The sequence below is a fragment of the Peromyscus eremicus genome, chromosome 10, assembly GCF_949786415.1.
Source record: "Peromyscus eremicus chromosome 10, PerEre_H2_v1, whole genome shotgun sequence".
Taxonomy (NCBI): domain Eukaryota; kingdom Metazoa; phylum Chordata; class Mammalia; order Rodentia; family Cricetidae; genus Peromyscus; species Peromyscus eremicus.
The window spans coordinates 32,505,096-32,520,364 of record NC_081426.1 but is presented as its reverse complement, the minus strand read 5'-3'; the positions used below and the strand labels follow the sequence as shown (position 1 = coordinate 32,520,364).

Below are 15,269 nucleotides of genomic sequence, written 5' to 3'. Positions count from 1 at the left end.
CAGGGCAGCCATGGTGAAAGCACAGTGTGCAAGCAACAGCTCCCTCGGCCATCTTCCTGTTATTGGTCAGCTAGCTGGGCTTTGTGAAAGGGATCCTAGTCTGGTTTAAAGGACACAAGTCCATTGGTAATATCTTTCTGTAGAAAGCCTGTTTCCAATCTACCCATCTTTCCTAAGTTTCACAAAGAGTAGAAAATAAGGCACGATGCAGCACTCCCATCTCAAGTCATCCAGAGAAGAAAAGTGAGGACTCAGGACTCAGAGTCTCCCAATGACACCTATGTTCTTGATGCATGAACTATGCTGGGTCACAGTACGAAAGCTAGGCCAGCTGGCTGCTTGGGTTCCATGAGCTGCCTCAGGGGACACCTGCTACAGACACATTTCATACAGATTTAAGAAAGAGGTCTCACTCGTATCTTTCAAAATTACCTCAATGAACACATCACTAAATAAAGGTGACTTTGAGTAAAGTGAATGAGGCACATAAAAGTAAGTGGGCTCTAAAAGGGAGCAATTTTCTTGATGTTTGACATTAGAAAACAACCAAGTTTTACTTAGCCTGCCATAAACCTCTGCTAACTCAAGGCCCATCCACCTGTACATGGCTTACACCTGGAGAGTGACTGTGCAAACATTCTGTAAATTCCTGCAGCCATTCTGTGATGCCTAGCAAGCATTGCTTTGGCTAAATGAATGAATTAAATTGCCATTATAGGACTTAACTCATTATTTCACCCTGAGGGAAAGTTCCAAGACTGATTAGGAACTATGACCACAATTAGCTAAAGTACTTTTCAATGTAAAACCAACAATACAGTATTCTTTCCCATCATTTTTGGGATTTTTGAATTTGGACTAGTAAGACTTTACAGCATGACACTCAGTATGTCCTCCCAAATAAGAACATCATTAGCTGAACACTAAGTAGCCTGTCATAAACGTTCATGACACCCTTCTGTCCCACCCACCTGCACCAACACAATACAAACTATGAAGCACTGCAGACTCTGATTATATGTCACCAACGCTGCAGGCTCAAATGCCAGCCTTTTGGGGAATGGTCTGGTTGGGACAGAGGACATGAAAGCTGGCACCAGCAGTCCTGGGTGAGAGCCTCACGTCCTGACACTCATCTTCAGCTGTGGCAGGTGTGGGTCATGTGAACTGTGCACACGGTCTCCCTTGCTGTGCTGAGTGGCTCTCAATTGTGACTCCCCACAGTTCTGCAAGGGCATCCACTGTAACCAGCTTGAGGTCCATTGAGGCTCATTCACTTCCCAAGCTATGCAGACAATTAGTGAGAGGAGAGGAGGAGGATGATTCACAGCTGTCTGCCTGGTCCTGGAGCCCTGTTCTCCATCATCTCAGAAGGACTGTGGCATGAGATGGCAGACACCTGACTATTGCTTCCTCAGGCCTACCTACCACACTGCCAGTGGCTTCTAAGTCATGTGCCTGCAAAGGTTAACAGACCTTTGGGGCTCATCACTGCTCCAGGAGAAAGGCAAAGTCCTCTGGCAAACCCCTGTTGAGTATTCTGGCTATCTCCTTTATGAAGAATGATGGGACATAAAAGAGTGAGGTCCAACACAAATTTACATTCTGCTTACACTCAACAAAAGTCTCCTTTCTCAGTGAAGAGATTGAGTAGTACACATTAGCTCTAGCAAATCTGCAACATTTGGGGTAATATACCTCTTCATTTCCACTAGCAAAGTTCTTTTGTATAAACCAGTGATAGGGAACACAATCCAACTATGTTCAATCACATTTGTTGTTTTTACATCTCAGCCTGCTTCGAATGCAGCATTCCCAGGGAACACTCATGGCTTGTCCCATCCCTGTACAGTGTTTCTCAAGGACCTCCTCTAAGCCCATGGTCCTCCAGCTCAAAGATGCCTCTAGACTAAGCCCTAGACCCTATGACAGCCCACACCTTCTACCATGTCCACAGCACTTCCAGGCTGTCTGACATGGAATTCCTCATCTCCTGTTCCCCAATGTCCAGCCCTATGTTTGCCCTTCTCCTGACTGCTCAGGTCAGAAACATCCCAAGTGTCTGGTCCTCTCACAGTTGTCCTTCAAGGGATAGCTCTCCATCATCAGCTCCTGGAGGCAGCCGTTATTGCCACTGAGAGCAGTGAGAGGGCACGGAGGCTCCAGATGAAGGCAGGGGTGGACTGCAGTCAGCTGTGAGTCCACAGTCCTTTCTTCTGCCTTGAAGCAGTGGCTCCCTGGGCTTCTGGCACGTTGCTTTTCACATGTTTATGCTACTTTCTGGAAGGAAAACTTTCTGTTTCAGGCAAGGAGGAGCAGGGCATCTGAAGAGTAAGAAGCTCTGAGGCAGCCACCTGAGCTGGGCAGCGGATGAGTCCTAGAATGCTCACTGTCAACGGCTGCACAGCCAGGGGCTGCCGTTTGGGAGACCCTCACCAAAACCCTGTCCCCTGAAATGACTGAGATGACAACAGCACTTAACACGGGACAGGTCACCAGGAGGAGGCGGTCACTGTTCCGACGGCTGCTCCCGCCATCCTTCAGTCACCAATCACTATGCTTTCCTTTCATTTCCATGGCACCAGCGACTCAACTGAGTATAAACACCATCTTGGCAAATATAAAAGACTCATTTAGCTTAATCTGGATGCCTACTATACTGCTGGTGAAGACACTTAGCAAGACCAACCAAGCTAACTTCTGTTTTACTATGCTACTGTCAATTGAAATCATGAAAATCCTACAGGAAGTAGGATATTAAGTGGAGAAGTGTATGTAAAATGTGTTTATATGTTTAAAGCCCAGTATCAAATTAGGGCAAGGGCGTTTGCACAGCCTCCCACTCACTGAAAGTCTTAGATCAGGCAGCTGAAAGGAAGCAGTTAGCATTACCATCTGTATCTCTTCTGGAGACAGCTCATCTTCACCCCTGCCATCGCCCCAGGTTCCCAGTTCAGGCTGTGCTTCGGCCAAAGGCTTTTCTGTTAAGAAACAAAACCATAAAGTGGACAAAGACAAGGCCAGCTATTCCTCCATAACAGGCAGCTGAAGAAACAGGGTTCTGCAGCATGGTCCACACTGAACAGTTAGCTAATGTGCAGCAGCAGCAGCAGCAGCAGCTCCATGTCCCAGCCCACACAGTTGAAGTCTTTCTCTAGGACAGCCACATACCCTAGAATATGAACATTTTAATCTAGAGAGCCTTTTGTCCATGACCAGGCAAGCACACAACGGCCCCTTGATAGCACCGGTGCCTAGAGAGAACTGTTGCGCAGTGCAGTAGGTACAGCCTGCACATTGTCGTAGGGCTGGCTGATGGGAGGCAAGGACTGCCTAGTGAAGACCAGGACAAATCTGTGCCCAGAGTGACTCTCGTTCTGTGTGTCTCAGTGTCCCTGGGCTCCATCACTCTTTTGTCAGGAACTCAAAGGCAAATGCTGCATCTTTTTCCTTTCTCCTCTGCCCCAGTACACTTCCTGTTGAGCTTAGCCCTGTGGGGCAGGGAGAGTTCGGGCTGTTCTGATCGGGAAAAGCATCAGAGAAAACTTCACAACAGCAGCAGTCAAGGGGAGGCAGATCATGCCCACCCTGTGTGACAGGTGCAGCTACTATTAGAAACACATCTTCCCAAACAGTCACCTACATCTCAGTGCAGGTGAAACAGAGCTACAGACAAGGAAATACACATCAATATCACAAAGACTCCCCAGGCAGAGTGGCACTGTTCTGAGGCAACACTCTGGGTGTGAACCCATGTGCTTTCACCCACCACTCACACCCCTATGACTTCGATCTCCTGCTTGGCTTCAGTATGGTCCCTATTTCAGACTTTTCTTCCCTTTCTCCTTTGAATACAAAACCAATCAGAAACATAAACCCCATCATAATGGGTCCAAGTATGAATGACCTGCATCAGGATGGAGAAGTTCTGTACTCTACAGGTGGTTCAACTGTATGCCACCTGAAGCCCTCCTGACCTGGGCCTCAGGAATCAGCCTCAAGTGCAGTGCTCAAGAATACTGTGCCAACCAGTCAGAGCCAGATGCCCCACCTGCATCCCGGGCATTCTGCAACCATATTTTTTACAGCTCCTCACTAACTGCGAGGGTCTTCTTTAATGACTACATTCCACAGGGGCCTCCATGATTTCTGGCCTCTTGAGTGTTTTCTTGCTCTAACTGTTCCTTCTACCTACAAGTTTCTAAGCTTCTTTTTTTTTGGGGGGGGGGTGCTGACTCACTTGCTCAGGGTTACCTCTTCCTGAGGTCGTCAGGACCCTCTGTCTGTCCCCACATCTGCTTTTCCTAGGACACTCCTTACTCCCTCCCAGGAGCTGGTATCCCATCCTCCCTGGCAACAGTGAGCTCCACAGGGGCAGGAACAACGGCTCACTTGAGAAATATATCTGAATACCCAGAAACCAAGATGGGCAAACAACTTATACCGAGACATGAAGATGCAGCCTTGCCAGGCAGAATGTTTATAGAAAAGGCCTTAATGCTGGGATGGCAGGCCAACTAACAGAGGTGCGAACCCGCCGACTAAATGAGCAAGTGCCAAATGGCAGAGGGAGTATGACAGACATGAGACAATTCTTGCCTAGAGCTGTACCACCTTGTTCTGTGCCAGAACACACTGTCTAAGCGGCATCTCAGGTTTCAAAAGGAAATAAATACTGAAAGGCAAAGTAAGCAAAGGACACATCTGCACAGGCCAAGCTTGAAAAGAGTTCCTGCAGAAAACCTAGGGCATGTCCCCACACAGGAAGAAACACTCTCTACTGCCATGGAGGAAAGGGCAGACGCACAGCTAGGGAAGGAGAGCACCTGGCTGTAGTGGAAGATTTTCCCTGTCAACACCAAGGCCGGGATGGAAGAAGGGCCTAGCCAGGAAAACAGATAGCGCACGGAAGCTGAATGCAGGCCTTTCCCTGGACAGCCCGGCCTGCTTCTCCCCTCCCTGCCATCTCTTCAGAGATGCACCCAGGCCATGGTTCCAAGCTGCCGGTTTCCTAGGATCCTCCAAGCTCCTAGCCCTAAGCCCTCTCTGCTCACTCCATCATCAACACTGCACACTCAGCGGACACCTCATGCCCAACCCTGTAGGCCAGCATGTGGAGTCCCTTCCCCCACCTTGCTGCCAGATTGCACATTGAGCTGCACTCACCTCAGGCAGCAATGCCCAGCAGCTCTTCAGCCTCAAGGCTGTAAGTTACCAAGTGCTCCCATCCCCAAAATGTAACCAGAGCACTCCTCACTCTGCTCCATGTGAGTTTGGGTGTGTATGTGGGGGTGGTCCCTGGTGGCAAATGTCTTATGTGTGGGTTGCTGTAAGAAATTCCTGACCAGCTTGCCAGCTTCCACACCACCTCTCAGCTGTTTCTGGGCTTTGCAGATGTAAGCCATACCACGGCACACTCCAGCTTTGGAATGCCCAGTGTATTTCTACCATGCTGAGGTCCAAACTCTACCTTAGCATGTGGGCTGTATGGGTACGTCTCCCCATTTCTCCTCCCCCAGGACCAGGTTTGCCTTTTCCATGCTGCCCCCTCTGGAGGGTGAGGTGCCTTGCGTCGGGCATGTGCTCCCTGATCACTGGTGGTGCTGGGTCCTCTTAAAGGGCTTATCTGTCATGAGTAGATGTTCCTTTAAGAAACTGCCATTAATTCCCTGTTTTTTATGGCTTTTGCATTTGTGTGTGTTCCTTGTGTTTTTTATTATTTTAATTTTTATTTTTTTCAAGACAGGGTTTCTCTGTGTAACAGATCTGACTGTCCTGGAACTTACACTATAGACCAAGCTGGCCTCGAACTCACAGAGATCTACCTGCCTCTGCCTCCTGAGTACTGGGATTAAAGGCATGTGCCACCACCGCCAAGCCTTTATTTTTAAAAACATACTGTTTTGTTTGTTTGTCTGTTACAGAGAGAAAGGGTGTGGTGTTGGATGGGTGAGCAGAAGCTGGGAGGAGTTGGGGGAAGGGAAACCATGATCAGAATGTATTGTATGAGCATTTTTTTTTTTCAATTAAAAAAGTAAAAAAAAAAAGGAACTGCCATTCAGATCCTCTCCCCATTTTCCAACTTTGAGTTAAGAGGTCTATCTGTGTCCATCAGGTGGATGGAAGTCCCTCATCAGACGTGTGGTACAATATAAATGGTTTTCCATTCGGCGGTCTGTCTTTGCACTTCTTGGTGGCCTCCTTTGAAAAGTAAGGCCTAGTAACTAGCTCTGATCTCCTTGCTCCCATGTTTAAGCCGGCAGAGCATGTGAGCATGGATGGGAGTGCTGGGGCCCAGGTGCTTCCACATCACATGTTCTTTGTCTCCTGTATGCTGCTCAAACCAGTCAGAAGACAACCTTCTGATCATGGCTCTCTAAGGCAGAGCACTAGAACAACACTGCTCTCCTTACACTCACAGACACCACAATGGAAGGATGTCAGTATAAGGACCTCGCTTGTTTCCCTATGAGCCCAAAGAAGAGCCATTTCCACTCACTTATGACACCCCTAACACCCAACCAAGGCCTGGCATAACATGCCATGTAGGCTTGAGGTCAGCGGTGAGACCTGGTATCTTCTTCCCATGAGACTTCCTCGAGGTCCTCAGTCGGCACTGGCTTTCCCTGACCTCACCAGTGTGCATAGGATTTATTGAGTGGGTGAAAGACAATGAGATGCTGTGTCCAGCTTCAGTAAATTTAATTATGATGCTCCTGTCTTGTCTTCTAAGCTGTGCCCATGGATTGTAGGAAGCCCGGGCACAGGAGACGTACAGAGCTCCTGCCTGTTGGACCACAGCAACTACCAGCCAGGGATAGGCTGAGACTGTGCAAGCAGAACCACCCATGTGGAGGGCTGCTGTGTGTCCTCAGTGCTGGGCTTTGAGCTCTTATATAACCTCTCTGAATTTTGGCTTCTTCACCACAAAACACAATAGTGCACACCTCCAAAGAGCAATGAGAGTCTGGCCTGTGATGCAGTCAGCATGTGAGGCATAAGGGCTCAAAAAGTGCTATTCTCATTGCACAAAGGACCTCTGGTATCCTCCAGGCTGGTGAGCCATGGTGCATGGGAAACACTTAAGAAATGAGATAGAGGTGGGCTTGAGAGCCAAACACACACACCAGTGAATCCTGGACCCACCATTTATGAGCTTTCACCTCAGACAGGTAGCCCAGGCTCTGAGCCTTTCAGAGTCTTCTCAATAAAAGAGACTCATGACACTCCAGTGCTGCAGTGAGGTGAGGCAATGTAGAGCCACAGACACGACAAATAAGACATTCAGGCCTCATGGCTTCAGTGAACTGCTAGGCAGTGAAACCAGCTTGCTTGCTAACTCCTCAGGGATGCAGTGCTCTGAGCAGGCGTCCCTACCCAGGCACACATGGACTGCACACATAATCAAACAGTCCGTGACATTCAGACTTGAAGGAGACTCTGCATTTCTTTGGCATGCGCTGTCAGGGACATCACTGTATCTGTGATGACAAGAGACACAAACCCACACTTGCACCTTGTCCCAAGGGCTTGCCTGGCTGTGGAGGCCCCGGACAAAGCATGCTCCACCCTGGGGCAGTGCGGCTGGCTGTGCCAGTGCAGACTTCCACTGTGGCGGGTTATACCCTCTTCAGCAGACAGCCGGGATAGTGCCTCCTCAGTCTCCAGCTGGTGCACAGGAAAGCAGCCCTTCCTCAGGTCCAGGTGAACAGGCGACTGCTCAGACTAAGCATTGCCGCTCACGCTTCTTTTGCTTTGGGCAGCCATGCTCACACCATGAGTCAGGAACTGCTGCCTCTCCCTGCTCTGTATTCCTGCCAAGAGGTCAGAAGGACCAACTGCCAAGCAAAACCTTTATCCTGATTCATACCTGGCAACTCCTCGGCGGCGGCAGGCTTTTCTTCCGAGTCCTGGGAAGCATTCTGTGAGGCTTTCTCAGATGGGGGTTCTTTCCTCTTTGTATTTGGCTCAGGTTCCAGCTTAGATCTAAACATAAATACTTAGTTATTTATTTTACCTCCCAAACAGGATCCTTTCTGACAACAGAAGGGGTCATGCGTGACTTGGGCATTTTTGCTCTGGTCTCTCTCCTGGGCCTCAGGAGTCACATGGACACATCATACCTTCCTGCAAGGTACCATGTTGATGGTATACTGCCTTCTGCATTTCAGCCACAGCACGATGCCTAGCATCTGCATGCTCTGAGGTTGCCCTGGAGACACCACACCAGGAAGTGTATGTACAGCAATCCAGTAATTTTACACTAACATAAAAGTGTTGTCAAAGACACATGCATGGGACACATGCATGGATGCATGCACACACATGCGCTATCTTAAAAGAGTTTATCTATGAAAGTACAAGTCTTTAGCAGCTTGTTGAGCTAGGAAGCCTTTGCACGTAGTTTTCTTCCCACCTTTTCAGAAACTACTCTGCCCATGATGTGGTCTCTTTTTCTACCCATAGTGTGCATGTTGATCTCTGCCACCTAGAGATCTTCTCAGGCTTCCTTTTGAAATTTATTATTCATTAGCATGCGTGCACACATATATCTGCAGGCACACAGTGCACACATGGAGGTCAGAAGACAACTTTTGTAAGTAGGTCTTCTCTTTCCACTTTGTTGAGGTCCCTCTCATTTCTCTGGGAGCATCCAGGTGATGTCCCTGTCTCCACTTCCCATCTCACTGCAGGAGTATTGTGACTACATAAGTGTGCTATAGCATCTGTTCTTTGGTTGATTATTTTGTTTTTAAACATGGGTTCTTAGCATCAAACTCAGGTTATTAAGATTGTGCAGAAAGTGCTTTTACCTGCTTAGCCATCTTGTTGAACCATGCATGTATGTATGTGTGTGTGTGTGTGTGTGTTTGTGCATAGGTGCATTCACTCATATGTGCATGCATAGAGGCCAGGTCAATGTTAGTTTTCCTCTAGAACTCTCCACCTTATTTTTATTGTTGTTATCTTGTTCTTATTATGTAGCTCTGGCTGTCCTGGAACTTTCTATGTAGACCAGGCTGGCCTCAAACTCTGAGATCTGCCTGCCTCTGCCTCCTGAGTGCAAGGACTAAAGGTGTGTGCCACCATACCTGGCTTCCATTCATTATTTGAGACAGGGTCTCTCACTGAACTAGAGTTCACTATTTCAGCTAGACTGGCTGGCCAGTGAACCCCAGGAACTACCTGTCTCTGCTTCCAGTCTGAGGTTGCAGGTTGTACATGGGTGTTAGGGATCTGAACTCGGGTCCTTACACTTGCACAGCAAACACTTCACCCCAAAGCCATCTGTGCAGGCCCCAGCTTACATAGCAAGTGGTCTCCTGTTCCTCCTTAGAGTGGGTCTGTGTCTTTGTGAGTTGTGTGTGCTGCTTACTGGATTAGTGCCTCATGCAGTGTCTGCTGTGTCCTACACAGAGGTCCCCTGAAGGCCTCTGCTGAGGTCCAGTGTATGGCTTTACTGAGTACAGCTTCAGGAGGTAGGGCTAGTGTAAGAAAGGCCATTGGGGATGTGCCCCTGAAGTGTCTACTGGGATCCTGGCTCTTTCTTTTTCTTTCTTCTCCAACTGGGTGGCATGAGGCAAACAGGCTTCCTTTGCCATGTGCTTCTGTCATGGACTGCATCACCAGGACCAAGCTCTCACAAGCTGAGACCTCTAAAACCAGGACCCCAACAGACTTTTTTTATTTTAGTTTTTGGAGCTAGAGTCTCACTATGTGGTCCTGGCTAGCCTGGAACTTGCTATGGGACCAGGGTGGCCGTGAACTCACAGAGACCTACCTGCTCCTGTTACCCGAGTGCTGACCATGACTACTGACCTCTTTTTAAGTTGACTGTCACAGGTACTTTGTCAGAGTGATGGGAATCTAACTAACACGGTGATCAACAAAAGCGTGTTGAATGAATGAATGTTTTATAAACACTAGTCAATGGCTAACAGAGGAGAAACACTCGTCCTAAAACAACGTGCTGTAGAGCCCAGCAGACTTGGCTGGCTGCATGACCGTAATCCCAGCACTCGGGAGACAGGCAGAAGGATTGCTGCCAGGAGTTTTATGACAATCCAGGTTACAATGTGCAGACAGAAGAATCAACCAATCAATCAATCACCAAAATAAAACAATATGCACCATAATAGCTTTTACTAAAACCTATATGAAAATTACAGGCAGGGTGCTGAAAAGATCCATGATATTTTTAGCTAGCCAGACTGTGAGTAAAAGAGCAAAGTCAACTCATGCTGGTTGGATCTGGTTTACACACACCACTTAGTATTTGCCAAACACCTATGATGTACCAAATACTTCTCTAAGCACCTTATGAGGATAAATGCAGACAAATTTATCCAACTCCAAAACATCTCTCTAAGAAGGTACTAGTATTAAATGACCTTTCTTATAAAGAAGGGAACTGAGGCCACACAGTAGCTAGGCTGAGATAAGACCTTAGGGTCCCAGCTCCAGAGTCTGTGTTGTGTCAGCTCCATGAAGAAAGTCTCTTTAACCAACATTAATAGAATGAGTGGCTAAGCCATTCAGATCCTGACTAGACAAAGCACCGAGGAGGGAGACAACTGTCTGCAGCAGAGACCTCACAAAGGACTTATGTCAGGACACAGAAAGAACTCCTACAGAAGTTAACAAAAGGAAATGATTCAATAATAAAGTGTGTGAGAGACTTGAATAGATGTTCTGGAGGAAATATGGAAGTCATCTGTAAACACACATGAACAGGTGGTTAGCACAAACCCAAGCCACAGTGAGATGATCCTGCACACCCACAGGAAGAGTTAAAACACGTTTGAACCACACTATATCCTGGGGAGAATGAGGACGAATCAGAACCTTACATAGCTGGATGGTGTATAAAATGCTGTTACCACCGTGGAAAACTTGGAACAGTTTCTTATTAAATCTAACAATGTCTCCACTGTAACACAGAAAACTCACTTTGAGGCATTCGCCAAAGAGAAAGGAAAAGGTACGTCCACACGAAACAATCAAGCAGTCACAGCAGACTTACTCGTACAGAAAAGAAACGGAGACAACCCCATGCTGACCAACACGAGAGTAAGTAAGGCAATGGTGTGTGGTTCACACAGCACCATACTACTCAGCAGCATGGTTAATCTTTTTAAAATGTGTAAAGAAGAGGGCTCAGGCATAGTGCTCACTGAGAATGCCTAAGGCCCTGGGCTTGATCCCAGTACTGCAAAACAAACTCAAAAGAAACCTTAAGAAACAAACAGGGCTTAGTCTGTATTTAGCATAATGTGTATTAATATAATTATAAAATGAGATACTACTTAACATTTTGGGTCAAATTAGTCTTGTAATTTAGTAATTGAGTAGCTTGACACATTAGGCAATTTTCAAACTAGCCTGAAAAAAAACATACCCATCAATCAGAAATTTCAATATTTTCCTCTGGTAAGTAACAAGTGTCTTGACATTTCTTGGTCTGATTTCTCATCTGTAAAATGGGGCTATAAGAGTGTCCTTGTGTGGTCACTAGCTCTCCTGGGATGCTTAAGTAACAGAGTCAGCATTCTAAATAACAGCATTTATATATCAGATGCTGTTATTTAGCCTTTAAATAACAGCTGAGATATCTAAAATGTAAATGCTTTCTGAGTTCTTCAAGAACTACGAGTATAGAATATTGAGAACTTCACAGGGTGGGAATCACTGAAGATCTTGACAGAGAGTAAGACTTTGGCAGACACAAGGACATAAAGGACATTCCAGGCATAGGGACCAGGAGCTGGTCATTTACCTTCAGAGAATTATCATAGCTGGCCATTTCTAATGCATAATCGCTGTGGACTCACTGCCCTACCTAGGAGGTTCTGGCTGCCCCACGTCCATTCCTTATTTTTAGTCTGGGTGTCTGACAAGTGTGAGCTGGTATTCCGTGTTTTAAATTTTATTGTATAACAACCACACACAGAGAAGTTTGAAGTATAAAGACTCCCTCAGTGAGGAAGTTCCAGCCTGATGCCCTCCATTTTTAAATGTTTAACATACTCCCTAAAGGCAGTGCACTTTGATGTGACCACCACAACCAGAAAAGGCACAGGCATTTCTTATTCTCATCACTTCCTCAGAAGATTCCATTTTGACCAACATAGCCTGTACAGTCAGAGTCCTGGTCAGAATCCTGCATTGTGTTACCCACTAATGCTTTCTTTAATCTGTTTGGAATGCTTCCTTCGGACTCTCCTTGAGTTCCATGTACTTGACACCCAACACCCTGCCAGTCACTCCAATCATGCCTCTGAACTTAAGCCCGTTGCTTTGTGGCTGAATCCTGGTGATGCCTTGGTAGAAATCACAGAAGCACTGATGCTCTTCGGGGGCATCTGCCAGCCTGTGTGTGACTTATCTTGACGGACATAGTGGCTGTCGGGCTCCTTGTTACAAGGTTTTTCTTCCTCTTTGCCAACAAGAAGCCAGGGGAAACACTTGACATTACAACTCTTTCAAACTTTTATTCATTCACGAATTTACTCCTGTCCAGATGGACTCCTGACGGCCTCTTTCACTCAGTGGGCTACACTTGCTGCTTTCCTTCAGTTCTCCCTGTTAAATGTGGCTGGCAGAAACCCCTCAGGGCAGCCGCTGTGACCATCAGACACTTTCCTCCTGTTCTGTAATCCCTCCCTTGTTTCCTGATACAGCTCATTGCACACTTTTCCTTAATCCAGCCTAAGAATAGGCCATTTCTCCACGAAACCTGATCCCTTGAACCTGGAAGTGATACTTAGAAACCAAATCGTGTGTGTGTGTGTGTGTGTGTGTGTGTGTGTGTGTGTGTGTGTGTGTAAACTATGACACATTGTATTTTTCATTCTAACCCCGACCACAGGTCTGAAGAGCCTGGCCTTTTCTCTCCTTCACACGCTGGAAAAAACGGGCTTGCTGCACTGTCTCATGAGCTGCTGGACCACCTGGAGAAGCCAACACCCTCGGCTCCACCACTGCCACCTCTCCTCCTGGAGGGGAGCTAGCCGTCTTTGCATGCCCTCACTGCCCTCCCTGCCCCCTACCCTGGGCAGCAGCAGGGCTCCTCATCAGCAGCAGACACTCACCTTGACCCTCCCCATCTCCTGGCTCGGGACTGCTTGGTTCAGGAAGGGGACGGGTTGCCTGCCTCTTGATGAGCATTCATTTCATGCCCATCACCCTCATGTCTGAGTGTGGCAGTGCCAGTTTTCAGTGTAAAATAAATAGAGGGCTGCAGAGAAGCAGACAGAGACAAAGATGAACATTTTTGTAAGGTGATAAAAACAGATTCTAATTATGTACAGAATGTCTACTGAAATCCTCAGGGAAATTACAAATTAGCTAGCTAAAGGCAACCTGGGGGAAAAAGCAGTTTTTGAAAAAGTCACCACAAAGATCAGTTTATGTCCCCTGACTTATACTTCAGCATACTTCTCAAACTGAAGGCCAAGTACTGTCTAACTGGGATCAACACAGGTCCCTGACTTGAGAAGCCTTGGACTGTATTTGAAATTGTAAAAGGCCAAGAGAGAAAGAGACGGCTCTTATTGTTTTAAAGGAAGCAGAAAATAAAGTAAAATAAAATCAAAAGCATGGAAGCACACTTTGCAAACACAGAGAAACCACGCCATTCCAGAAGGACTGCTCTCTGCCTGTTACACACCAATGCACAGGGCCGAGTATGCACGTCACAGTGCCCTACTCCAAAGCGGCATCTGAGTTCCCGAGGCCTCTGAGTCACAGGGCCAGTGGGAGTCAGCTCACTCTACCTAAAGCCACTTCCTCCATCAGGCACTCCCTCACCTATCAGGTATTTACTGGGCATCTGCCACTTCCCAGGGAAGTTTTGTTTTCGTAAGTGTTCCTCAGAGCGTGGTCCACCGACTAGTACCAGAGTCCACACTGCTTATTCCTGGCCTGCCACAGTTAAGTATGAGAACGCACAGCACTGTGACAGCGCCTTTGTCTCACTGAACATGGTACAGAGCACTGGTGTCATCAGACCACTGTGGCAGGCCACCTGAGGCACAGCTGTGACCCTGCCATGCACAGGAGACTAACATCAGTCCCCGGCAGACTGCCAAAAACTACAGAGAGGTGGCCCTTCATGTCAGGGGGTGCTGCTCTAAGCCAGGGTCTACACAGGAAAAGGCCAGATGGTGAACATTTCAAGATCTAACTCGTATTCTTCCTTCTTGGTTTACAGATCTTTTCAAACACAATAAGCCATGCTTAGCTGGAAAGCCATACAAAATGGGCCAGAGTCTAGACTTGGCCCACAGGCCAGTCTGCTCCTCCCTGTTCTAGGCAGCAAACAAGGCCCCATCATAGACAGTAAACGAGGGAAAATCATCACTGTGGCCCTCATATCACATGCCATCTCTGCCTTTCCTCTCTAACTCCATCACTATGGCCATTCCAAACACTGGCAGCATCTGCTGAGTTCTCGCCATGTGCATGACCCTAAGTCAGGGCCTGCAGCAGGCTAACAATCCTGCTGAGGAGAGAGGGCTGAATCATAAATGACAGACTCTCTAAGTACTAGTTCAGCACGTGATGCTATGCATCACATGAGCACTGACATCTTCTCTAAAGAACAAGAAAAGCAGCACGAACCCCCTCCTTTGTGCTGACAGCAGAGAACACAGAACAGAGAATATAAGGGGCTGTGTGGCTGTGGATCACGGCAGTGTCTTTGGTGTGTGTTGGCCTGGGCAGGAGAAGGGCTTGATGTTCCCTCTCAGAAAGTGTCATCACGACACAGAGCCCATGCAAACAGGTCTCTGGACACAGAGTGTGTCTCCAGTGCAACAACAGACTCCAATGATACACAAGCTGTTTTTCTGGAGAGCATGTTTCTGATTAGCTCAGATGTTTTATGAGAGTACATACCACCAGAGTGTGTGATGGCCATTTCAGCTTCAATCACCCCAAAATATGAGAAATTTAAGGAGACAAAGAGGAAAAGAGGTGGATTGAAAATCCTCTGGGGATGTATGATAGGGCCACTTGTGCCAAGGTTTCATCCAATATTGGCCCACGTATTTCTAGTTTGTAAGCTTTTACTCTGTAACTCTATGAGCAGGAGCAGGCAGCCATGCCCCATTTGATGTCTCCTTCAGTCAGGAACCAATGGCTGAGCATCTACTTTGTAGCAAGCTCTGATCAGTGCGCTGATCAGAAAGTCGGAAGACGATGGGCCTCACCTCCGAGCCTACAGTCTTACAGAGCAGAGAGATGGGATGCCCAGGGTAGTTATCCCT

The 15,269-nt window shown here is 47.4% G+C and overlaps 1 protein-coding gene across 2 annotated transcripts in view; it reads right to left on the bottom strand.

The window, feature by feature from the left end:
• Stx18 (syntaxin 18) overlaps window positions 1-15,269 on the bottom strand; it is a 98,809-nt gene that overhangs the window by 7,850 nt on the left and 75,690 nt on the right. Inside the window, exons 6-7 of one of the 2 annotated variants that reach the window (XM_059275790.1) lie at window positions 7,871-7,986; window positions 2,848-2,981 (exon numbers count right to left, since the gene is read on the bottom strand). In XM_059275790.1, the coding sequence (XP_059131773.1) occupies window positions 2,848-2,981; window positions 7,871-7,986 (250 nt within the window). The remainder of the gene's footprint in view (window positions 1-2,847; window positions 2,982-7,870; window positions 7,987-15,269) is intronic. The other variant, XM_059275792.1, reaches the window with a different exon arrangement.